The sequence below is a fragment of the Podarcis melisellensis genome (genome assembly GCF_964234715.1).
Source record: "Podarcis melisellensis genome assembly, chromosome: 10".
Classification (NCBI taxonomy): Eukaryota; Metazoa; Chordata; class Lepidosauria; order Squamata; family Lacertidae; genus Podarcis; species Podarcis melisellensis.
This window is the reverse complement of record NC_138542.1, coordinates 74,439,981-74,463,890: the sequence shown is the minus strand read 5'-3', so window position 1 is coordinate 74,463,890 and position 23,910 is coordinate 74,439,981. Positions and strand designations below refer to the sequence as shown.

The 23,910-nt window shown below is 51.3% G+C and overlaps 1 protein-coding gene and 1 long non-coding RNA gene across 4 annotated transcripts in view; one reads left to right on the top strand and one right to left on the bottom strand.

Annotated features, from left to right (window-relative positions):
• GOLGB1 (golgin B1) overlaps nt 1-23,910 on the top strand; it is a 72,458-nt gene that overhangs the window by 18,783 nt on the left and 29,765 nt on the right. For all 3 annotated transcript variants that reach the window (XM_081926650.1, XM_081926649.1, XM_081926648.1), the window contains exons 14-22: nt 755-5,580; nt 7,127-9,035; nt 16,250-16,407; nt 17,588-17,723; nt 18,952-19,101; nt 20,038-20,196; nt 20,434-20,531; nt 20,778-20,912; nt 23,507-23,612. In XM_081926650.1, the coding sequence (XP_081782776.1) occupies nt 755-5,580; nt 7,127-9,035; nt 16,250-16,407; nt 17,588-17,723; nt 18,952-19,101; nt 20,038-20,196; nt 20,434-20,531; nt 20,778-20,912; nt 23,507-23,612 (7,677 nt within the window). The remainder of the gene's footprint in view (nt 1-754; nt 5,581-7,126; nt 9,036-16,249; nt 16,408-17,587; nt 17,724-18,951; nt 19,102-20,037; nt 20,197-20,433; nt 20,532-20,777; nt 20,913-23,506; nt 23,613-23,910) is intronic.
• On the bottom strand, nt 10,057-14,640 carry LOC309378915. Its single transcript, XR_014172286.1, has 2 exons — nt 14,549-14,640; nt 10,057-10,240 (listed from the first exon to the last, which is right to left on the bottom strand). It is a non-coding gene; the product is annotated as an uncharacterized lncRNA (long non-coding RNA).

The window sequence follows — 23,910 nt, the reverse complement described above, 5'->3', positions numbered from 1 at the left end:
CGCCCCGCTTCCATCTCCTGGATTTGCTTTCTTGAATTATCTCTCTCTCTTTTTTTAACAAAAGCCCTGCAATACTTTTCCTCTTCCCTCCCTGTCCCTTTCCCCTTGTGTGTTGTGTTTGGTTAGCAAGGGACTGTCTTGTCTTGATTGTATGTAAGCCACCGTGGAAGCATTTCAGTCAACGAGCAGGGTACAAATGCTCAAAATAATAATAATAATAATAATAATAATAATAATAATAATAATAATAATAATAATATAATTTATTATTTATACCCCGCCCATCTGGCTGAGTTTCCCCAGCCACTCTGGGCGGCTCCCAATCAGTGTTAAAAACAGTACAGCATTACATATTAAAAACTTCCCTGAACAGGGCTGCCTTAAGATGTCTTCTGAATGTCAGGTAATTCTTTATCTCTTTGACATCTGATGGGAGGGCATTCCACAGGGTGGGCGCCACTACCGAGAAGGCCCTCTGTCTGGTTCCCTGTAGCCTCACTTCTCGCAATGAGGGAACCGCCAGAAGGCCCTCGGCGCTGGACCTCAGTGTCCGGGCTGAACGATGGGGGTGGAGACGCTCCTTCAGGTATACAGGACCGATATAATAATAATAATAAAAATGGGCCCCCTGTCATCCCCGTGCTACAGTCATGGGGGGAGGTGGCAGAGATGGGAGCTCTGATTCCCTCTGCTGTGCTCATTCCTCAAACTTTGCCTTGCTGGAGAACTAAATTTCCCCTTTTCCTCATTTCAGCCCAGCCCAGAGGCCACAGACAACACCCCCCCTGGTGTCCTGGACTACCTTTCTGCAAAGAAACACAAAGATCTGTCCGTCTTGATGCTGGAGATGCAGGAGGCGCAGGAAGAGATTGCGTTCCTGAAGAGGCAGCTTCAGGACCCTACCGGAGTGGAGCCTCCGCCGCCAGGGGAGCCACAAGCCAGCGGCGGAGAAGAAGACGGGGTGGTCCTCATCCAGAGTGATTCGAGCAGCAGCTCGCTCGTCACCGTAGAAATTCAGGAGGAGTCCTCTCCCCTTCCGGAGACACTCTTGGGGAAAGACGACCTCTCCACGGAGGACAGAGAAGCAGCTAAGGAGCCTTCTCCAGCAAAGCAAGAACTGGAAAGGTTGCATCTCGAAATTGCCGGGCTGCATGCAAGCCAGCAGGAAGCAGAGGAGCTCCACAAGGGGGTCTTGGAAGAGAGAGACACAGAAATCAGGCTGCTCCAGCAGCTGGCAGAGGGTTACTCTGGGGCAGTGGACACTCTCCGTGCCGAGAGGGATCAGCTCCTGTCCCAGCAGAAGGAGCTGGAGGAGCAAGTGAGGCGGCTAGAAGGGGACCTGGCCGACTTGGAGAAGCGGCGGCTCTCCGACCACCAGAGCGGGGCGTCCCAGCTGGCCCTGCTGCAGGAGCAGCTCCAGAGCTTGCAGAACGAGGCCAAGTCCAAGGAGGTGAAAATTGCCGCTCTGCAGAAGGACCTGGACGAGACGCAGCGCCGCCTGGCGGAGCAGGACCTGCAGGGGAGGAGCCTGAGAGGCTGTCTTGAGGAGGGGGAGCAGGAAAGGCAGGCGCTGTCAGGACGGCTGCAGGAGGCCTCCGCCAAGGCCGAGGAGCTCTCCCAGAGCCTCGCGTCGAAGGAGTCGGAGGCCGCCCGGCTGCAGGGGCTCCTCTCGGAGAGCGCTGCCGAGGTGGAGAGGCTGCGGCTGGACGTGGCGGAGCGGGAGCAGCGGATGGCGGAAGTCAGCTTGGGCATGTCCAGCCGGATGGTGCAGCTGAACGAGGAGAAGTTCTTGCTGGGGAAGGAGCTGGCGAGCCTGACGGAACAGCTGAGTCTGGTGGCAGAAAGGAAGGAGATGAGAGAGCAGGGCGTGGGGACGGAGGAGGAGGAGGAGAAGGTGCCTGAGCAGCTGGCGGAGAGATCTTCACCCACCAGTGAGGAGGCGGAAGCGTTGCGGAAGGAAAACGAGCTCGTCCGGAAGAAGCTGCAGGCGGCTCTTGTCAGCAGGAAGGAGCTCCTGATGAAGGTCCACAAACTGGAGAAGGCACTGGAAGCGGGGAGTGGGGAGCCTGCAGGACCTGGGGCCAGAGTCCCAGAGGCCCATAAGGATGGAGAGGAAGAGGCACCCCCCGAGAGCAGCGGAAGCGCAGAAGGCAACGGGCACCCTGCAAGGCGAGGCAGGGCTGCTTCTCTGAGCCAGCTGGTTCCGGAAAAGGAGGCTGAGCTGCAGCGCATCTTGGGGGAAAAGGAGTCGGCTGTGCTTGCGCTGCAGGCTGTGGCCGGGGAGCTTCGGCAGAGTGTGCAGGAGAAGGACCTCCTCATCGGTGCCCTGCGAGCTGAACTTGAGGGCTGCAGCTCAGCCCCCGAGAAACAGGCACCAGCTAGAGAGAGCACGGAGGTCTCCGCCATTCCTCCTGCTCTTCCTCCGTCAGACAGCACTGCTGAACCCAGCCTGGAAGGAGAGCCGAGGGCTGCTCTGGAGGAGAGGATCTGCGCTCTGGAGCAGGAGAGGGAGCAGCTGCAGAAGAAGCTCCAGGAAGCCCTGGCCTCCCGCAAAGACACCATCAAGAAGGCCCAGGAGAAGAACCGCCATCACCGCGAGCAGCTCAAGCAGCAGAAGGACGACTACGGTCTCCTGCAGGAGCAGTTTGAGCAGCAGAGCCGAGAGAAGGAGAAGCTGCAGGGTCAGCTCCAGGATCTGAGCCAGGCCCTGGAGAAGGCCTCTCTCCCTCCTGAAGATCCGGCCCCTGGAAGCTCCATGGCGGCCGAAGATTTTGCAGCGGTGGAAGCACTCAAGGCAGACCTTGAGAAGCTCAAGGCTGAGAAAGGGGAGCTGGAAGCCCAGGTCAGGCACCTGGAAGGGGAGCTCAGGAGCAAGTCTGAGGCAGCTCTGCAGCTCCAGGAGCAAGTCGGGCAGTTGGTAGCTGAGCTGGAAACAGTGAAGGAAGCCTGCCGCCAGGCTGAAACCCGTGCAGCAAGCCTTGGGCGAGAGCTGGAGGAGAGCCAGGCCGAGGCTGCCAGGCAAGAGGGTCTGAGGCTTCACCAAGCAGCTTTAGAAGAGCAGAAGCAGCTGGCCAGCAAGGAAGAAATTGAACACCTCAATGCTCAGCTAGTGGACAAAAGCGAGTCTTTGCGTGGCCTGCAGGCGGTGCTGCAGGAGAGAGAGGAGGCCTTCAAGGCTCTGCAAAGACAGCTGGAGGAGGCCCAGAGCAAGGAGCGGTCCCAGCGCCTGGAGGCTGAAGCCCAGCAGAAGTCGGAAGCGGCCGCCGCTGAGGAGCAGTCCAAGAGCCAGCTGCAAAGGAAACTGCAGGCTGCACTCATCTCCAGGAAGGAGGTGCTGAAGGAGAGCAAGGCCCTGAAGGAGGAGCTGGCTGGCACCAAGGCTGCTCTGGAGAAGACGTCGCGCCTCCTTTCGGAGGCAGAGAGCCGAGCTTCCAAGCTGGGGAAGGAGAAGGAGGCCCTTGGGGAGAGGCTGGCGGCCCTCGGAGAGGAGCGGGAAAAACTCATCACGGAAGTGGACAGAGCCCTGGTGGAGAACCAGAATGTCTCCAGCTCTTGCGAGAGCCTGAAGCTGGCCCTGGAGGGCCTGACTCAGGAGAAGGCCCGGCTAGAGGAGGAGGCGGACGCCCTGCGGCGCTCCCAAGCCCAGGAGCTCTCTGAGTGGCAGCGGAAGCATGCGGAGCTGCAGGCGGAATACGAGACCCTCCTGCAGTCGTACGAGAACGTCAGCGACGAGGCGGAGAGGATGCAGCGGGTGGTGGAGGGCGTCCGGCAGGAGAAGCAGGAGCTCTTCCTCAAGCTGAAGGGCGTGGAGGCGGAGAAGAGGGAGGCGGATGCCCGCCTGCAGGGGGCCGAGCAGGAGATGGAGGGGATGCGGGAGAAGATGCGGAAGTTTGCCAAGTCCAAGCAGCAGAAGATCCTGGAGCTGGAGGAGGAGAACGAGCGGTTGAGGGCGGAGATCCATCCTGCGGACGGTTGCCCGGGAGGGGCAGAAGGGGCAGGCGGCGACCTCCGAGAAGAGCTGGAGAGCTCCAGGCAGGACTGCAAATCCCTTTCCAGCCAGCTGGAGGTTCTCAAGGCTGAGAAGGACGCCCTGAACCAGCAGATCCAGGACTTGAAGCAGGTGCTGCAAAGCAAAGCACATGTGAAAGAGGAGGAGGTGGTGGCGGCAAGGAAAAGTGAGGAAGTCACTTCCAGCTCCTTGGTGGAGCCCCTAAAGGGTCAGGTGGATTCAGGATCACGTTGGCAGCCTCCAGAAGCCACTCCCACACAGGAAGACAAAATCTGCAAAGCCATCCCTCCTTGTGACGAAACAAACGGGTCCCTGCAGCAATTCACTGAACAAGTTGCAGACCTGGAGGAGAAGAGGCAGGTGGCGGAGAAGGAGCTGAGCATGGTCCGGAGGGATGTGGAGACCCTGAGCGAGGAGAAGAAAGTGCTGGAGGGACTGTTGGCTGCCAAAGGCCAGGAAGTGGAAGCTCTTCAGGAGAAGGTCCTCGAGATGGAGCAAGCTGGCCAGCAAACGGAGGAGCAGCTTGCCGGAGCCCTGAGGCTGAAGGAGGCCTTGGAGGCCGAGAAGGACGACCTGGAGGAGAGGCTCATGAACCAGCTGGCGGAGCTGAACGGGAGCATCGGGAACTACCAGCAGGACGTGGCGGACTTGCAGAGCAACAACCAGCAGCTCCTGAGCGAGGTGGAGAGCCTTCGAGGGGCCTTGGACCGCTTGGAGGATGAGAAACTGCATCTCCTGCAAGAGAAGGCAGATGCAGAGAGGAAGAAAGAGCACGTGGAGCAGCTGAAAGGTGCCTGGAAGGGCGACAACGGCCGGGCACAGGTGAAGGAGCTCCAGGAGCTGCTGAGGGCGAAGCAGCAGGAGGTGAAGGAGCTGCAGAAAGGCTGCATTAAAAGCCAGGAGAAAAGCAGCAGCTTGGAGAAGACCATCAAGGCCCTGGAGTTTGTCCAGAGCGAGTTCCAGAAGGAGCTGGATGCTGCCAGGAAGAGCTTGGCCAAGGCCGAAGAGGACACCCAGAAGGCCCAAGCAGAGCTGGCCGCCTGCAGAGTCTCGCTGGATGATACTCAGAGCGAGGCGGCCAGAGTCTTGGCCGAGAGCCTGAAGGCCAGAGAGGAGCTCCAAGCGAGCAAAGCAGAGGTCCAAGCGCAGCTGAGGGCGAAGGAGAAGGCCCTCGAGAGGCGGCTGGAGCGGGAGAAGGACAAGCACTCGAAGGAGGCGAGGAACATGGAGGAGAGGCTGCAGGCCCTGCAGAGGGAGCAGGCCCGCTCGGAGGCGGCAGTGCAGGACCTGCGGGAATCCCTGCGCCAGAAGGACCAGGAGGCCAAGCAGCTGCAAGGCAGCCTGAACCACACCTTGGCCCAGCTGGCTGCCTTCACCCGGAGCATGTCCTCCCTGCAGGACGACAGGGACCGCGTGATCGACGAGTCCAGGCAGTGGGAGAAGAAGTTCAGCGAGGCCATCGAGAAGAAGGAGCAGGAGGTGCGCGCCCGGGAGCAGGCCTGTGCCACCTTGGAAGAGCAGGTGAAGCAGATGGCAGCCCAGGTGGAGGACCTGCAGAGCCGCATCGCCAGGTAAAGAAGGGTGGCGCTGGGAGGAAGGGGGTGGCTGCCCCCTCCCCCAAAGTCCCTGAGTGTACAGGGAAGGGTTGTGGTCCAGTGATTAGAGCTGTTCTTGGACCACAGCTCCCATCGTCCATAGCTAGCAGCACCACTGGTCAGAGATGATGGGAGTTGTAGTCCAACCACAGCTGTTACATTCATTCCCCCCATGTTGGCTTTATTCTAGGTCAGGGGTAGGCAACCTAAGGCCCAGGGGCCGGATGCGGCCTAATTGCCTTCTCAATCCGGCCTGCGTGTTTTTACATGAGCGGAATGTGTCCTTTTATTTAAAATGCATCTCTGGGTTATTTCCGGGGCATGGGAATTCGTTCATTTCCTCCCAAAATATAGTCCGGCCCCCCACAAGGTCTGAGGGACAGTGGACTGGCCCCCTGCTGAACAAGGTTGCTGACCCCTGCTCTAGTGTTATCCGGAGTTCATAGAACAATAGCTGTAGCATTGGAAAGGACCCACAAGGGTAATCTAATTCCCTGCAACGCAGGAATATCAACTGAAGAATCCCTGACAGAAGGCCGTCCAACCTCTTTTTGAAAACCTCCAGGGAAAGAGAGCCCACCACTTTTTGAGGGGGGGGGGAATGTTTAGCTGGAATCTCCTTGTCACCTGAATCCATGGGTTCAGGTTCTACCTTCCGGGGCAGCAGGAAACAAGCTTCCTCACGCTTCCATTGACAGCCCCTCTCTGTCTTCTCCTCTCCAGCCTAAACAGCCCCGACTCCCTCAACCGTTCCTCATAAGACTCAGTTTCCAGACCCTTCCATCTTCTGCACACCTTCCAGCTTGGCCCCATGGGATTCGTTGGCTAGATTACTTTATGAATCTTCCGTTAGCCGTGGGATCCTGCCTGCTTTTGATGGGGAGTGAGGACAAAACAACAACAAACCTCTGGTTACGTGAAACATATTCAACAAACACGCAAGATGTAACCGGCTGTATGTTTGAAAAAATGATATATACTATTTATTGTATTGAATTGTACATTTCAACAGAAGTAGCTCATAAAGGTCAACGAAAAACATAGAAGACCCAGTGGATCAGTTCATTCTCTAATCAGTTATGCATATGTGAAAGTGTCTATTCCACCTGTCTGTTCATGGAGTCCAACAATCCACAGGAAAGGTTGTTGCAGTTCCACAGAATCCTTTCACAGAGTCTAAGACAAGGATTTTCGGAATATTAGTCTTGTTTTGCCGTCTTGGGCTTCATCAGTAGTACAAACTAGGTAATGCAAATAAATATCGTAATCTCACACATTTTTACAGCAAAAATAATATAAAAACTGTCAGCAACCGTACACACCATATATGATATCACAGGACAGTGGATCTTATAGCATAGTAGCAGCTGCTGTTGTTGAAATCTACAATACAATGAATAGTATATATCATTTTTTCAAACGTACAGCTAGTTACGTCTTGTGTGTTTATTGATTAGGGAGTGAAGACAGGCAGAGGACTTTACTGCTTTGTGTCTGATCCTGCCCTTCTCTGCTTTTGCAGCCTGGAACGCAGCAAATCGGCACAGGACTCCAGAGCCCAGAAGGAGCACCAGCGTCTCCTGGAGGAAGCCGAGTCGCTCCAGGAGGAGAAAAGGGGGCTGGTGACGCAGCTGGAGGAAGCCCAGCGGCTGCTCCGAGACTCCCAGGACAAGATCCAGAAACAGGAAGCGCAGCTCCAGAGCCAGAGCGAGAAGCTGGCCGGCCTGCAGGACTCCTTCACGAAGTGCCTGGAGGAAGTGGACAGGCTGGCGGCCACGGCGAAAAGCCAAGAGGCCGACCTGCGAGAGAGCCGGCTGAGTCGGGAGCAGCTGGAGGCCGACCTGCGGGCATCCAAGGCCCTGACGGACAGGCTCCACGCGGAGATGAGCGTCACGGACCAGAAGATCATCAGCCTGGTGGCCGCCAAGGAAGAGGCCGTTTCCTCCGCCGTGTCGGAGCTGCAGCGGCAGCAGCAGGAGGAGCTGAAGGAGCTGGAGGCCAGGATCAGCCAGGCGGGAGAGGAGAGGGCAGCCTCGGAGGCCGAGAAGGTGAAAGCCCTGGAGAAGGTGGAGCAGCTGGGCAGGAAGCTCCAGAGCACCCAGGAGGAGAGCAAGCGCCACAAGGCCCAACTGGACTCCTTCACCAAGTCCATGTCCTCCCTGCAGGATGACCGGGAGCGGGTCCTGGCCGACTACCGCCAGCTGGAGCAGCGGCACCTGGCGGCCATCCTGGAGAAGGACCAGCTGATCCAAGAGGCGGCGGCCGAGAACAACCGGCTGAAGGGGGAGCTGCGGAGCCTCCACAGCCGCGTGGACGACCTGCACGCCGAGAACGCCAAGCTGGATGCCGAGCTGGTGCGCTACCGCCAGGACCTGAACCAGCTGCTCTCCATCAAGGACAGCCAGCAGAAGCAGCTGCTGAAGACCCAGCTGGAGCGCATCCGAGCGCTGGAAGAACAGCTGCGGGAGTCTGAGCGCGCGGCGGAGGCCCTGCGGCTGGAGAAGCGCAGCCTGGGGGAGCAGGCAGAGTTGCTTGCGGCCTCCCTCTCCCGGGCGCAGAGCGAGGTGGCAGCCCTGCGCGAGGATGGGCCCCTGCTGGAGCTGCAGGCGCAGCTGCTGGGCAAGGGGGAGGAAGCGGAGGAGCTGAGCGGGCAGCTCTCGCTCGCCCAGAGGCAGGCGGCGGAGCTGGAGGAGGAGCTGGCCCTGCTCCGGCAGAGCACCAGCCGCAAGATGCAGGAGGCGGAAGCCCAGATGAAGGCGGAGCTCAAGAGCTTGCACCACAACGCCGGGCTGATGCGGAACGAGACGGAGACGGCGGAGGAGCGGGTGGCCGAGCTGGCCAAAGACCTCCTCGAGATGGAGCAGAGCCTCCTGGCTGTCACAGAGGAGAACCAGGACCTGAAGGCCCAAGTCCAGTCCTTCGGGAAGGCCATGAGCTCGCTCCAGGACAGCTGGGACGAGTGCAACGAAGAGCTCCGCACCATGGAGAAGAAGTACTCAGCGGACTTGGAAGAGCAGCGCTTGCTGGTTCAGAGCCTCCAGGAGGAGAAGGCTCGGTTCCAGGAGGAGCAGAAGAGCCTCACGGAGCAGCGAGACATCTTGGCCTCCGAACTGGCGGCCCTCCGGAAGTCGACAGAAGAGAAGGGTCTCCTGGCACGGCTGGAGAAGCTCGGCCACCAGCTCAAGGTCAAAGACGCCGAGGTGGTTCGCCTGGCCTCCGAGCTGGAGGGGGCCTCTGGCCAGGTCAAGTCCTTTTCGAAGGCCATGGCTAGCCTGCAGGGTGAGCGAGACCGACTTCTGGGCGAGCTGGAGAAGGCCCGCAAAGTGGAGGAGGCCAAGCTGCAGTCGGCGACCGGCGGTTCCGGCAGCCTCGCCGAAGTGCCCAGCCTCAAGAAGGCCTTGTCTGCTCTGCAGGATGACCGGGACAGGCTGGTGAGTCCCTGGTTTTTGCCGCATGCTGCTCATTTCACCTTTCTCAAGGGTCTTCCTTTAAGCTGGGGATTCTCAGCACATCCTGCTGTCTAGAGTAGAGGTAAAGGGACCCCTGACCATTAGGTCCAGTCGTGGCCGACTCTGGGGTTGCAGCACTCATCTCGCTCTATAGCCCGAGGGAGCTGACGTTTGTCCACAGACAGTTTTTCTGGGTCATGTGGCCAGCATGATTAAGCCGCTTCTGCCGAACCAGAGCAGCGCACAGAAATGCAGTTTACTTTCCCGCCGGAGCGGTACCTATTTATCTACTTGCACTTTGACATGCTTTTGAACTGCTAGGTTGGCAGGAGCAGTGACCGAGCAACGGGAGCTCATCCTGTTGCGGGGATTTGAACCGCTGACCTTCTGATCAGCAAGCCCTAGGCTCTGTGGTTTAGCCCACAGCGCCACCCACATCCTGCAGTCTAGAGTAGTGGATCCTAAAGTTTTTTGTTCCCCTTCTCCCTTGGTTTCGTAAACCCATCCCTGGTGCCACCCCCACCGTACCCTATAAAATGCCTTATTCCGAATAGTGGTTTGCACCACCCACTAAGCAAAACAACACAATAGAATTCAGAACAGTAACAGTTAATTGCACATTTCTTAAGAATCCAATCTAGAGTCATAGAAAAAGTAAGTTAATAGGCATGAGTGTGACATTCACGCACACAAAATAAATATGTCCTCTGATCTAATCCTGAAGTTCTGGTTCTACGGGAATTTAATTCTGCCTCCCTGTTTTCTCGCCTATTCTCTAATAATACACATGCACGCCTTGCAGAGGGTGCAGACAGACTTGCCTCTGGGGGAGAAAATTCCCTTTAGGGGTTCAGTACAGAGGCTCAAAGCAGATTCCCAGTTAGTCAGCCTTTTTTTTCCAATAATGCATAACTGGACAGCATCCAAAAGAGTCTGTAAGAGCATATCCGTGAACACACGCCCTGTATGGGGAAAAATGTTTTGTCTTGGAGGTATATTCTCCAGCCTGCCCCCTTCTGCAAGCTCAGCACCTCTTCCACCATAGTCCTTAGAAACACTTCCCCAACCCATGTTGTTGGCTGTATGTGCAGAGCCTCCTTGCGCCTGATCTGGAGTGGTTCTGCACCCTAAACTGGTTCTCCCTCTTACGTATCTGGCACTGGGGTTTGGCAGAATTCCTACTCCACCTCTCGTGAGGTCCCATTCAAGACCTTAGCGGATTTGCTGAAAAAACATAATATCCCATTTAGGTGGGAGTACCCACAAGGATTGTCTTTCGACTTCAAAGGGAAGAAAATTAAGATCAAAACAATTCAAGACAAAGAGCAATTTTTGGAGAGAAATTTAGAGGACCTTGAGAAAGGAACTGTAAGCGAGAGAGAAATACCGGATATAGCAAACCTTTCATTTGGATTAACCCCTACACCTACAGAAGAGGAACAAGAACTGGGAGCAGTCGGTGGGAAAGCAGCCCAATAACAAAAATGTCTCTGCAACTTGTGAGCTGGAACTGCAATGGTTTGAACCACCCTCGAAAAAGGAGACAGGTGTTCCACATCTTAAAAAAAGAAAATTTGGATATAATATGTTTGCAAGAAACCCATATTGCCAGGATAAACAGGAAACTTCTGATAAATAAAAGATTAGGATTGGAATTTATTTCTTCGGATAAAGTTAAGAAAAGAGGTGTGGTGATCTATGTTAAAGAAAAATTGGAACCCAAATTGATCTTTAAAGACGAACAAGGAAGATTCCTGGCAGTGGAAACTCAAATTCATGGAGAAAGAATTTTGATTGTAGGAGTTTATGCACCCAACGAGGGCAAGGCCGAGTTCTTCAAGAAGTTGCATGAGACCTTAATGGACTTTTTGGACTTAAAAATAATATTGATGGGCGACTTGAATGGAGTAGTCTCCACGAACATGGATAAAGCACAAAGGCAAGTAATTTCAAAGAATGGAAGACTGCCGAAGACTTTTTTTGAGCTGACTGATACCATGGACTTGATTGATATTTGGAGAACAAGGAACCCTCTGGAAAGAGAGGGGACCTTCTTCTCTGAAGCAAACATGACCTGGACCAGGATTGACCAAATTTGGATCTCTAGTAATCTGGCACCAAGGGTTAAGAAAATAGAAATTTGCCCAAAAACCTGTTCAGATCACAATGCAGTAAAGATGGAAATGAAACTGACAACAGCTGGAACCTTCAGATGGAGAATGAATGACACCCTGTTTAAAGATGAAACAATCTATAAAAAGGCCCAAAAGACATTGAAAGACTACTTTGAGATAAACTTAAGATCAGATGTCGAAAGAAGAATAATATGGGACGCAAGTAAGGCCGTGATGCGAGGTTTCCTGATCCAGCAAAATTCAATAAAGAGGAAACAACAGAATGCGAGGAAAGAAAAGATTTGGAAACAAATGGAGGAAGGAGAAAAGAAACTGAGGTCTAAACCTAATTCCAAAGAGATTTTAAGGGAAATAAAGTATTATCAGACTCAATATATGGAATTGGTGAACGAGGAGATAGAAATGGAAAATAAAACAAATGAGGCAAAAAACTTTTGAATCAGCAGACAAATGTGGGAAACTCCTGTCATGGCAATTGAAAAAAAGACAAAAGCTGAATACGGTGACATCGCTCGAAGTGGAAGGTAAACATCTTAATAAGCCAAATGAGATCAGTAATTATTTTCAAAGTTTTTTCAAGAAGTTATATGCTCAAGGGCCAAAGAAAGAACAAGAGATTGAAGACTTCATCAAAAAGTATGGCCTATCAAAGATTCCGGAAAAGAATAAGAGGATTTTAAATGAGAAAATCACAGACCAAGAAATAGAGGGTGCCATCCAAAGTATGCAATTGGGGAAATCACCAGGACCAGATGGGCTGACTGCGAGATATTATAAGGCACTGAAGGAATGGCTGATACAACCACTGAAAGAAGTTTGTAACCAAATTTTGGAGGGGAAAAAGGCTCCCGAATCGTGGAAAGAAGCATTCATCTCACTTATACCGAAGACAGAAACTGAGAAACATCAAGTTAAGAACTACCGCCCTATATCACTTTTAAATGTGGACTACAAAATCTTTGCAGACATTTTAGCAAAAAGATTCAAAAAAGTGTTACAAGAGGAGATTCATAAAGACCAAACAGGCTTTCTCCCTGGGAGACATATGTCAGACAATGTGAGGAATATTATAGACATTTTGGAACTGTTGGAGTCTGACATTAATAGAAAAGCAGTTTTGATTTTTGTGGATGCGGAGAAAGCCTTTGATAACATTTGTTGGAGTTTCATGAAGAGGAATCTCCAAGGGATGGGGGTAGGCCAAAACTTTGAAAATGGTATAGGTGCTATATATTCTGAACAAAGAGCTAAACTAATTGTGAATGGTATGGTTATGGACGAAATCCCAATAGAAAAAGGGACACGACAGGGATGCCCATTGTCCCCTCTATTGTTTATATCAGCCCTGGAGGTACTGTTGAATATGATCAGAAGGGACCAGCAGGTAGAAGGAATAAGATTGGGAACAAAGCATTATAAGTTGAGGGCATTTGCAGATGATCTAGTTCTGACTTTGCAACAACCTGAAGCCAGCACAAAAAGAATTTTAGAACTTATTGAAGAATTTGGTCAAGTGGCAGGTTTTAAATTAAATAAGCAAAAGACAAAGGTGTTGGGGAAAAATCTGACGCTGGGGGAAAAAGAGAATTTTCAAAGGGAAACCGGTTTGGAAATAACAAAAAAAGTTAAATATCTGGGGGTGAATTTAACATCTAAAAATGTGAATCTATTTAAAGATAACTATGAGAAATGTTGGTTGGAAGTTAAGAAAGATTTTGACACATGGTCTAGGTTGAAACTTTCCTTGTTAGGCCGAATTGCTGTTATTAAGATGAACGTATTGCCGAGATTGTTGTTTCTATTCCAGACACTGCAAATTTTGGATAAGATGGACTGTTTCAAGAGGTGGCAGAAAGATGTATCTAATTTTGTCTGGCAGGGCAAAAAGCCCAGAATAAAATTCAAAATCTTAACAGATGCAAAAGATAGAGGGGGCTTCGCCCTGCCGGACTTAAGACTTTATTATGAAGCAGCAGCTTTTTGCTGGCTGAAACAATGGCTTCTTCTTGAGAATACAGACATCTTAGATTTAGAAGGATATGATAATAATTTCGGCTGGCATGCATATTTATGGTATGACAAGGTAAAGGTGCACAGAGGTTTCAAAAACCACATTGTCAGAAAAGCATTGTTTAATGTATGGAACCGATATAAAGATTTGTTGGAGAACAAAACCCCCAGGTGGTTGTCACCCCTGGAAGCCAAGGCGGTAAAAAAACTCAATATGGATCCAGACTGGCCAAAATATGGTGAAATCATAGAATATGATGGTGAAAAGATTAAATTACAGAGTATGGAGAAATTGAAACCTAAAGTCCGAGACTGGTTACATTACCAGCAGATTAATGAGACGTTCAAGCAAGACAGGAAAGTAGGATTTCAGAAGGAGAGGTCAAAGTTAGAAACAGAATTATTGGAGCCCAATACTAAGATTCTGTCTAGAATGTATAATTTGTTGCTGAAATGGAACACACAGGATGAAACAGTAAAATCAGCAATGATTAAATGGGCACAAGACATTGGTCATGAGATTATGTTTGCAGACTGGGAAAGGTTATGGAACACAGACATTAAGTTTACGGCATGTAGTGCCTTAAAAGAGAACATAATGAAAATGATCTATAGGTGGTACATGACCCCAACCAGGCTAGCAAGGATATATCATTTGCCCAATAATAATTGCTGGAAATGTAATGAATGTGAAGGAACCTTTTACCACCTTTGGTGGACCTGCCCAAAGATTAAGGCCTACTGGGAGATGATCTATAATGAAATTAAGAAAATCCTTAAGTGGACATTTGTTAAGAAACCGGAGGCTTTTCTCTTGGGCATGGTCGGCCAAATGGTACCAAGGGAAGACAGAACATTCTTCATGTATGCAACCACGGCGGCAAGAATTCTACTGGCAAAGTATTGGAAGACTCAAGAACTACCTACTCTGGAAGAATGGCAAATCAAGGTGACAGAATTTATGGGACTGGCTGAGATGACCGGCAGGATCCGTGACCAGAGGAGAGAGACGGTGGAAGAGGACTGGAGGAAGTTTAAAATCTATCTTAAGAATTGTTGTAAAATTTTGGAATGTTAAAATGTCAAAAGGTATGAGATACAGAATTATAGCGGTTAAATTTGAAATATGAGAAAAACTTAAGGAAAAAGAGTTTTGAAATTGATCAAAGGTTTGCTAAGAATTAACATTTTAAAACTAAGGATGCAGTGAAGGGGAGGTTTGGGGAAGTCTCATTAGTGTTAGTTTGTGTTGTTTTGTTGTTGTTGTTTTTGTTTTGTATGTTCCTGTTATTGTCTATGTTGGTGAAAATGAATAAAAATATTTTTTAAAAAAAAGAATTCCTACTCCACCTCTCAGGTTTCTTTTCACAGAGCTGAAGTATATTATTGAGTGATTATTGGTAAATACAGTTTTTGTGTGCGCTGCTTAGGGTTTGTAATTATTATTATTTATTGAATTTATATACTGCCCTATACCCGCAGGTCTTGGGGCTGTTTACAGAATAAAATCAAACTATAAAACCACAAAATCCATAATCAAAATAAAAACAACAACAACACAATACCCCCCCCCAAAGCCCCCACATTTAAAAAGGGCATAGAATGATTAAACGGTTTCTACATAGTAGAGAAATAGAGATTCTTCGTAGCCTAACACTTATTTTATTTTTTTAGTCAGACTCTGGGAGAACAATCAAAGGCAACTGGGAGAAATGTATACAAAGCTTTTGTAGGGGGGAAATTGTAATGAGATCCACAGAGTCTCGTATTCTGGGTTAATTTGGCTTGAAGTTCTGTGCCTGAAACCAAGAGATGCGCAGGTGTGGGGAACTTCTGGCTCTCCAGATGTTGATGAACTACAACTCCCATCAGCCCCGGCAAGCGTGGCCTGAGGCCAGGGATAATGGGAGTTGTAGTTCAGCAACCTCTGGAAGGCTGAGGGTTCCCCGTACTTGAGGTGGTGAGTTTTCCCCAAGGGCGTCACACGGGGATGGTCTGCAGACATCGACTCTTGGAGCCTTCCGAGTGGCAGACTTCACCCGGCTCTTCTCTTTCCTTCTCTCATACACCTTATTTCAATGAACTGACTTTTGTACAACTTCGGAAAGCTTTTACAGAGTTACGATTAAATATGATAAACTCTGCTTATAGAGATGGGAGACACAGAGGCAGACCAACAAACGAACATGTTTGCATTAGGGGATGTCCTGAAGTAGAGGACCTTCTGCATTATATCTCGCGCTGCCCCTTATATAATGAAGCAAGAGAACGATTTTTAGCACCTATAATGACAAGGTCCCCTGGCCAGAACCCCTCTGACATGATTTTATATTTCCTCGCAGACATAGATAAGCATGTGACCTGGTGTGTAGCACTCTTTGCAACTGCTGCTAGGAAAATTAGAGCAAATTATATAGCCAAGATAGCCACCAACTGTAAAGGAGATGAATTTATTTGACCCTATTTACATCAAGCTATATTCTATCCTTATCACCAAACTCTGAATATAATTGCACATTGTATTAAGTAACATTATTTTTCATATATTAGTGGCCATGTGGTGATTTTAGTCTATAAATTTTATTGTTTAATGTCTTAACCTGTATATTAAGATACTTTTATAGCTCTGTTTAGAGGAGGTAATGTCTTGATAATATAAATGTTTTAAGTTTTTTGTATTAATCCAGCATACAGTGGTACCTCTGGATGCGAACAGGATCCGTTCCGGAGGCCCGTTCGCATCCTGAAGCGAACATAAGATGCGACTGCACGTCAGCGCATGCGCGGGTTGCATTTCGCTGCTTCCGCACATGCACGTGACGTCATTTTGAGCATCTGCGCATGCGCGAGCGGCGAAGCCCGGAAGTAACTCACTCTGTTACTTCCGGGTTGCTGTGGAGTGCAACCCAAAAATATTTAAGCTGAAGCGTATTCATCCCGAGGTATGAATGTATTTTCTTTTAATTGTTGAATGATTATGTGTACGTTGTAGCAGCCTTTGGCTATGTGCAATAAAACTGACTGACTGACTTTCCTTCTCTCCTGCCCAAGCTGGTGGAGCTGAAGAACCTCCAGCAGCAGTACCTGCAGGTTGGGGTGGACACAGCAGAGATCGCGCGCCTGAAGGCCCAGGTGGAAGAGCAGAAGCAAGAGGTGGAGCGTCTGAGGCAAGACGGGGCCTCTTGGCAGATGGAGCTCCACCAGCTCAGGTGAGTCCCTCCCTGTCAGAGAGGCAGGGGGGAAGCTTAACTCTGGAAGTTTCAGCACAGAGCAAAGAAACGCCTCCTCTAAGCAGTGCATACTTAAGCTATGGAACTCCCGGCCACTTGGTGTTGGGATGTGTCCGGGGAGACGGGGGCATTTGGCAGGGCCCCCAGCTGGCTCCAGCCACTGGCCGGCAGCCGGGAGACCTCAGAACAGCATCATTCAGCGACTCGAGCCTCCAGTACATTCAGAAGCTGAGCACACTCATCAGCAGAGTGAATAAATCTTCACAACGGAAGTGGCGGACAGAGACATGTGTAAGCATTATTTACAGGCGTTTATTCAGCATAGTCCAGGAACAAAGGAAAACATGTCTGCTTCCCTTCGTGTCCAACAAAAGAGCAATATAGCAAAAGCAAAATACAACGGAAATTCCCAGCAGACTGTGCTGGAAGTAAACAGGCATGTGACACACAACAGTCATGCCTGCTCCTTTTAAGGTGGAATGGAACTATGTCCCAACATCCTCCCCCTTTCCGTGTAACCTGTAGTACCTGTGGTTCAACCCAATTGCAACCTCTGTACATAAACCTTAAGTTGTTTTCTGTTAACAACCGCAGACAACAGATCTCATTTCCTGGCATGTAGAACACCTGAAGGAGTCCTTTCTGAATACACTCTCTTGCACGATGGAACGAGGTATAAAGCTTGGGTGCTGCCACGTTAAATGCCAATTTCTTACAAAAGCAGAATGGGTATGATGTGGCCCTTTTCCTTTTTATTTGTTCTGACCTTTGTCAAAATTGCAACCCGTGCTTCTCTCAGGTTGGTGCAGCAGGGGTTGCCATTATCCTCACAGCTGCCTTTGACTCGCGATCAAGCAGCCAGTTTCGCGGCTGGCCAAGGATTTGAACTCTGGCCTCTTCAGATCCAACCCCAGCCTTCCACACCAGCTGCTGCGCACATTCATTTCTCTAGCAAATCTCCTCTGTCTGGAGCCTGGCCTTGGGGCGCCCTCCTTGACAGTGCCCCAGAGCTCTCTTGGCTTTGGTGCAACAACCGCTGTGCCCAAACTCATCACAGCCTCACCAGGAAGCACCATGTGAGCTTTGGTGGGCAGGTCGCCCTTTTCCCCCACCCCACCATGTGCCGCCTCTGCAGTTCCTCTCTTGTGATGTCTTGCAGGGAGGAGAAAGCATCTTGGAAGCTGGAGGCCCCATCGGCCACGGGGCAGGAGCAGAGTTCCATGCGGAGAGCAGTGCAGGAGGGAGAGAGACCTGGTGCACGAACCGTGGTGGAAGAGGAGCAGCGCCAGAGACAGGTGAGGCTGGGGGTGGTGTGGTGGGTGGGACTGACGTTGCAACGGGGCCCTTTGCCCAGGCCTTTTCCCAAACTGAGGTTACAAGAACATCAGGAAAAGCTTTCTTGAGAGTTGTTAGACAGTCCTTCCTTGGAGGTTTATAAGCAGAGGTCGAATGACCACCTGTCATGTATGATCTAGTGGAGATTCCTGCATTTCAGGGGGTTGGACTTGGGTCCCTTCCAACATGACAATTTAATAATAATAATAATAATAATAATTTTTATACCCTGCCTATCTGGCTGGGCTTCCCCAGCCACTCCGGGCAGCTCCCAATAGAATATTAAAAACACGATCAAACATTAAAAACTTCCCTAAACAGGGCTGCCTTCAGATGTCTTCTAAAAGTCAGATAGTGGTTCCTTGACATCTGATGTGAGGGCGTTCCTCAGTGTGGGCGCCACCACCGAGAAGCCCCTCTACCTGGTTTTTATGCTTCCATGCCATCCTGTTTCTTTCTTTTTAAAAAATATTTTATTGAAGTAAATCAAACAAGCAGGCAATAACCACACAAGGGTTACATTTGAGGGGTCCACATGCAAAGGCAAGATCAGGAAGACCCTCAAATGCTCCTCAATCTCTGCTTGATTCTTCCTGCCTGTCTGGAGTGGGCTGTGTCTACTGGCCCTATAGGGAGGTTGTGAGAGTCCCGGGGCCCTCGTACAACCTTCCCGGAGCCTGGTAAGCCCTTCACTTCCGTCATTTCTGTACATCTAGGTCTTGGCCTAGGGACGTGGGTGGCGCTGTGGGTTAAACCACTGAGCCTAGGGCTTGCTGATCAGAAGGTCGGCGGTTTGAATCCCCACAACAGGGTGAGCTCCCATTGCTCGGTCTCTGCTCCTGCCAACCTAGCAGTTCGAAAGCATGTCAGAGTGCAAGTAGATAAATAGGTACCACTCCGGCGGGAGGGTAAACAGCGTTTCTATGCGCTGCTCTGGTTCGCCAGAAGCGGCTTAGTCAAGCTGGCCACATGACCCGGAAGCTGTACGCCGGCTCCCTCGGCCAATAAAGCGAAATGAGCGCCGCAACCCCAGAGTTGGCCACGACTGGACCTAATGGTCAGGGGTCCCTTTACCTTTACCTAGGTTTTGGCCGGGCTCTTGGGAGGCCCTGGCCCTTGGCTGTGCAGTTCCCCCAGGCCCAGCTGAGTGGCTGTGCACCAAGGGCTCAGGTGTTTGTCTCCCTGCAGGCTGCCCCAGGAGTCACCGGTTCCAGCAAGACTTTGCAGGGAGCTGTGTCTGGTCAAGAGGCTGATACCAACAGCCTCCAGGCCCAGCTGAGCAGCACTTTGAAGGAGCTGCACCAAAAAGAATTGCGGGTCCAGCAGCTGAACAGCAAGGTAGGAGAGAGGGCAAGGGGAGGGCAAGGGTCGGTGGGTGGGCTCCTCAGAATGTGCATATTATGCATCAGTGACGGTGAGGGAATTGTCTGTTGTTCAAAGTGGATCGTCTCCAGTTCTTGTGCTTTCCATCTCCTCGCAGTGACCGCTTCTGCTATCCCTGTGTCAAATGTGCCTCTTCCTCACAGAGGATTAGGATTAAAGCCCTCCGGTTTGTTTCCACAGACAGGACGGCCAGAAACTGACAATAGAATAGAATAGAATAGAATAGAATAGAATAGAATAGAATAGAATAGAATAGAATAGAATAGAATTTATTATTTATACCCCACCCATCTGGCTGGGTTTGCCCAGCCACTCTGGGCAGCTTCCAACAGAGTATTAAAATACAGTGGTCTGTTAAACATTGAAAGCTTCCCTAAACAGGGCTGCCTTCAGATGTCTTCTAAAAGTCTGGTACTTGTTCATCTCTTTGACATCTGGTGGGAGGGTGTTCCACAAGGCGGGCGCCACCACTGAGAAGGCCCTCTGTCTGGTTCCCTGTAACTTGGCTTCCCGCAGTGAGGGAACCACCAGAAGACCCTTGGCACTGGACCTCAGTGTCCTGGCTGAACGATGGGGGTGGAGACGCTCCTTCAGGTCTACTGGCATAGCTGTCAACCTTCCCATTTTTTGCGGGAAATTCCCTTATTCCAGCGCCGTTTCCCGCTGCTTCCCGCTGCTATCCCAGATTGATAGATATCCCGTAGACTGTCCCCAGGACAGGTGAGGCTGCTGATCCCTTATTTTCAAATCTGAAAGTTGACAGCTATGTCTACTGGACTGAGGACCTTTAGGGCTTTAAAGCACCAACACTTTGAAGTGTGCTCAGAAACATCCTTGGAGACATGATGGTCAGCTGAGGAAGACATCTCAGCCCCACTCTCCTCTCTCCAGCTCTCTCAGATCTTCGAGGAGAAGAACTCACTCTCCCTCCAGCTGCGGGGGAGCAGCCGCAACCTGCGCGAGAGCCACCAGCGCTACAACGAGGTTCTTGCCCGCTGCGAGGCCCTGGAGAATCAGCTGCGGGAGCTCCAGACCCCAGTGAAGGACTCGGTAAGGGCTGGGCTGCAGAGGCCGACTGAAACCGTGCCATTCTCAGCCTGCGTGCAAATTCTGGTCCCCTCCCTATCAGAGCACGTATGTTTGCTTCAGGCCTGTAAGCCTGGCTGCTTCTGCCATGCAAGAATTGCCTGAAACCTGGCCATGGAGGGGGGGCGGCACTCTCGTGCGGGACCTGTAGCCTGTCGCAATCTGGTCCATGCCTTAATGTGTGCTTTATGCCCTGCCCAGGGCTCCCTCCCGACAGACGCTGCTCCCGGAGCCCCCCAGGAAAGAAGTGAGCACCCCAGGGAGAGCTACACGCCCGAGCTGCAGGAACTGCAGATGAGGTGAGTGCCAATTTTGTAGCCGGGAGGTGGTGGTTGCTCACAACGACCCTGTGAGGTAGGTTAGGCTGAGAGCAGCAACGACTGCCCCCCCCCCCAACACCCAAGGAGCTTCGTGGTGGAGCAGGGATTCAAACCCTGGTCTCTCTCGGGTCCTAGTCCAGCTCTAACCACTGTGCCGCATGGCATAGGCCGTGCAGCTGTGATCAGGGAGAGCCTTGCTCCTCACCGCCCTTCTCTTTGCCGCAGGCTCTCGGAGGCCAGGCAGCAGCAGAGCAGTGCCAGGCAGGGCCTCTTGCACCTGGAGGAGCTGCTGCAGGAGGAGCGGGACCAGCGCCTGGCGGCCGAGGAGGCCTTTGCCGCAGCCCAGGATCACATCCGCAGGTGAGTCACGGGCCTGGCTCCGGCTTCAATGACCAGGTTGTGGGGGTGTGTGGGTGTATACATATACAGTGCACGCTGGGGTTGTGAACATGTTTCGTGTGGGATGCACGTTCACAACCCACAGCGGCGTCTCGGCACGTGTGGGTTGCTGTTCGGCACTTCTGCGCATGCTCAACTGCCAAAACCCGGAGGTAACCCATTCCAGTACTTCTGGGTTTTGGCAGGTCCGTAACCCGAAAAAACGCAACCTTTAGTGTCTGTAACCCAAGGTATGACTGGTGTGTGTGTGCGTGTGTTTGTGTATACATATACATACATACTATGTTTTTCCATGTATAAGATGCCCCCATGTATTAGACGGCCCCTATTTTGGGGACTAAATTTAAAGAGAATGAGGGGAGATGGCCCAAAGTTGTTGCCCTTTTTTAAGGGGGAATTGCACCCCAGCAGGACCATTGCTGGGGGTTGGCAAAGTGGGCAGCCGCTCTCTCCACACCACTGCTGGTGGGCAGTTCCCTAGAGCTCGGGCCGCTAACCAGCTGGCTGGTGGTGTGCAGCTTCCTCCCCACACCACTGTCCGTGTATAGGATGACCCCAGTTTTTTGACACTGTTTTTGAGTCAAAAATACACAGCAAAATACGGTAATCTCTGACACTCTCATGTTCGGGCATCCCAGTGGGCGCTGAGCTGCATTGGGCAAAAGATTCCTGCATTTGAAGGGGTTTCATGACATGGCCCTCCTGGTCCCTTCCAAATCTGGATCAGGCCAGCAGCCCATCTGTTCCAGCACCCTGTCCTCACACTGGCCAGCCAGATGCAAACGGGATCTGAGCACAAGAGCAGCTCCCCCTACTGAGGATTCCAGCAACCGGGATCCAGGAGCGTTGCTGCTTCCAGCGTGACTTGGAAGAGGCCAGTCGAAGCGGCCTTCCAGAAGGGTTTCCGCAACCCATGAGAGGGGCCAGGGCTGACTGATCCACAGGTGGTTGATCCCTCCCCGCTAAACTGATGAATCAAGGAAGTAGATGCAGTTCTGAGGTGCGCAGAGCCCCGGTGGCAATGCAGATTCCCCTCGCCCCAGAGCTGATCTCCACCAATGAGCATATACCGTATTTTTTGCTCTATAAGACTCACTTTTTCCCTCCTAAAAAGTAAGGGGAAATGTGTGTGCGTCTTATGGAGCGAATGCAGGCTGCGCAGCTATCCCAGAAGCCAGAACAGCAAGAGGGATTGCTGCTTTCGCTGTGCAGTGATCCCTCTTGCTGTTCTGGCTTCTGAGATTCAGAATATTTTCTTTCTTGTTTTCCTCCTCCAAAAACTAGGTGCGTCTTGTGGTCTGGTGCGTCTTATAGAGCGAAAAATACGGTGTGTGTGTGTATATATATATATATATATATATATATATATATATATAAAATGCAGGTTTTGGTGTCCTCGGGTGTCTTCCCGTGTAAAAGTTGGGGTGTCTAGGCGACGTTTCGACGAGGTCTCACTCGTCATCTTCAGGCTGGTGCTTTCGGCTTCTTGTTACTGGAACAGAGCAGGATCTCAGTGTTTGAGTTCCTATAAATACTGTTGAGGGGGTGTGGTGTATAGCCTCCAATGTTCTGGGCTATACACCACACCCCCTCAACAGTATTTATAGGAACTCAAACACTGAGATCCTGCTCTGTTCCAGTAACAAGAAGCCGAAAGCACCAGCCTGAAGATGACGAGTGAGACCTCGTCGAAACGTCGCCTAGACACCCCAACTTTTACACGGGAAGACACCCGAGGACACCAAAACCTGCATTCCTGTACCCGTGAAAATCTACGAAAGCATATATATAAAATATTTATACCCCTCCCTTCCCGGTTCAAAAACCGAGCTCAGGGCGGCTAACAACAAATGTAAAACACTTAATTATAAAAGCAGCATAAAATACAGCATAAAAACATGAGTAACAATAAAATTCAAAAATCAATTTAGGGGAAATAAGTATTAACTAATTCCCAGGACTGGCTGGCTGAATTGGTCCCACTTGGGCCAGCGAGGAGGCCAGGGGAGAATTAGCTGTGGGGTCTCAGAGCGGGTGATCTTCATAAAAAGGGGAGGGGGAAGGAAGAGAAGGGAAATAAAAGATAAGGCTAAGTTCAAGTGGAAAGCCAGGTGGAATAGCTCTGTCTTACAGGCCCAACGGAAGGAGGTTAAATCCTGCAGGGCCCTGGTCTCCTGGGACAGAGCATTCCACCAGGTTAGAGTCATCACTGAGAAGGCCCTGGCCCTGGTGGAGGATAGTCTGTCTTCCTTAGGGCCCGGGACCTCTAAACTAGGGTTATTCATGGACCTTAAGGTCCTCTGCGGGGCAGACCAAGAGAGGCGGTCCCGTAGTTGGGGGGGCGGGGGCTGTGTGCAATTTTGGAGGCCACATTCACCGCTGAAGTAGCCCCAAGGAGTTGGCTCCTTTGGACTGAAAGAAGGTTAGCCACCCTTGGTCTGAGGGGTATAGCTACTTGTTCAAGCATCTTGGCTGCCTATGGGCTGGCCTGCTGCCTGTTAACCATGGGGCACTAATCCACATCTCTCTCTCTCTCTCCCCCCCCCCCCTTGCAGGTTGGAATCGAGTGAGTGGGCCCACTCTTTGGACACCAGCATTGAAATACCCACCAGCCCTGAGCACGCCCTGCTTGTAGGTCCCACAGACACCTCTTATAGCAAGGTAAGGCTCTTCCCAGCAGGTGAGGGCCCACCTCTCCTACAAGGGAGCCTCAGCTGCATTCTCTCCCTCCACCAAGCTAGAATGATCAGCCATCAGTGGGCATCTTTAAGGCCAAGTCTGTCCACAATCCGCTTGGGTCATTTGAGCCTGAGAGCGGCCTTTCAACTGGCTGCCTTTCCAGTCACAAACAGCATCTTCTGGTTCTCCCTGCTGCACCAGACATCGCGTTACTCTTCATTTATATGCCGCCTTTCAGCCGAAAAGCCTCCCGTCAAGAAATAAATGCATGCAAATACAG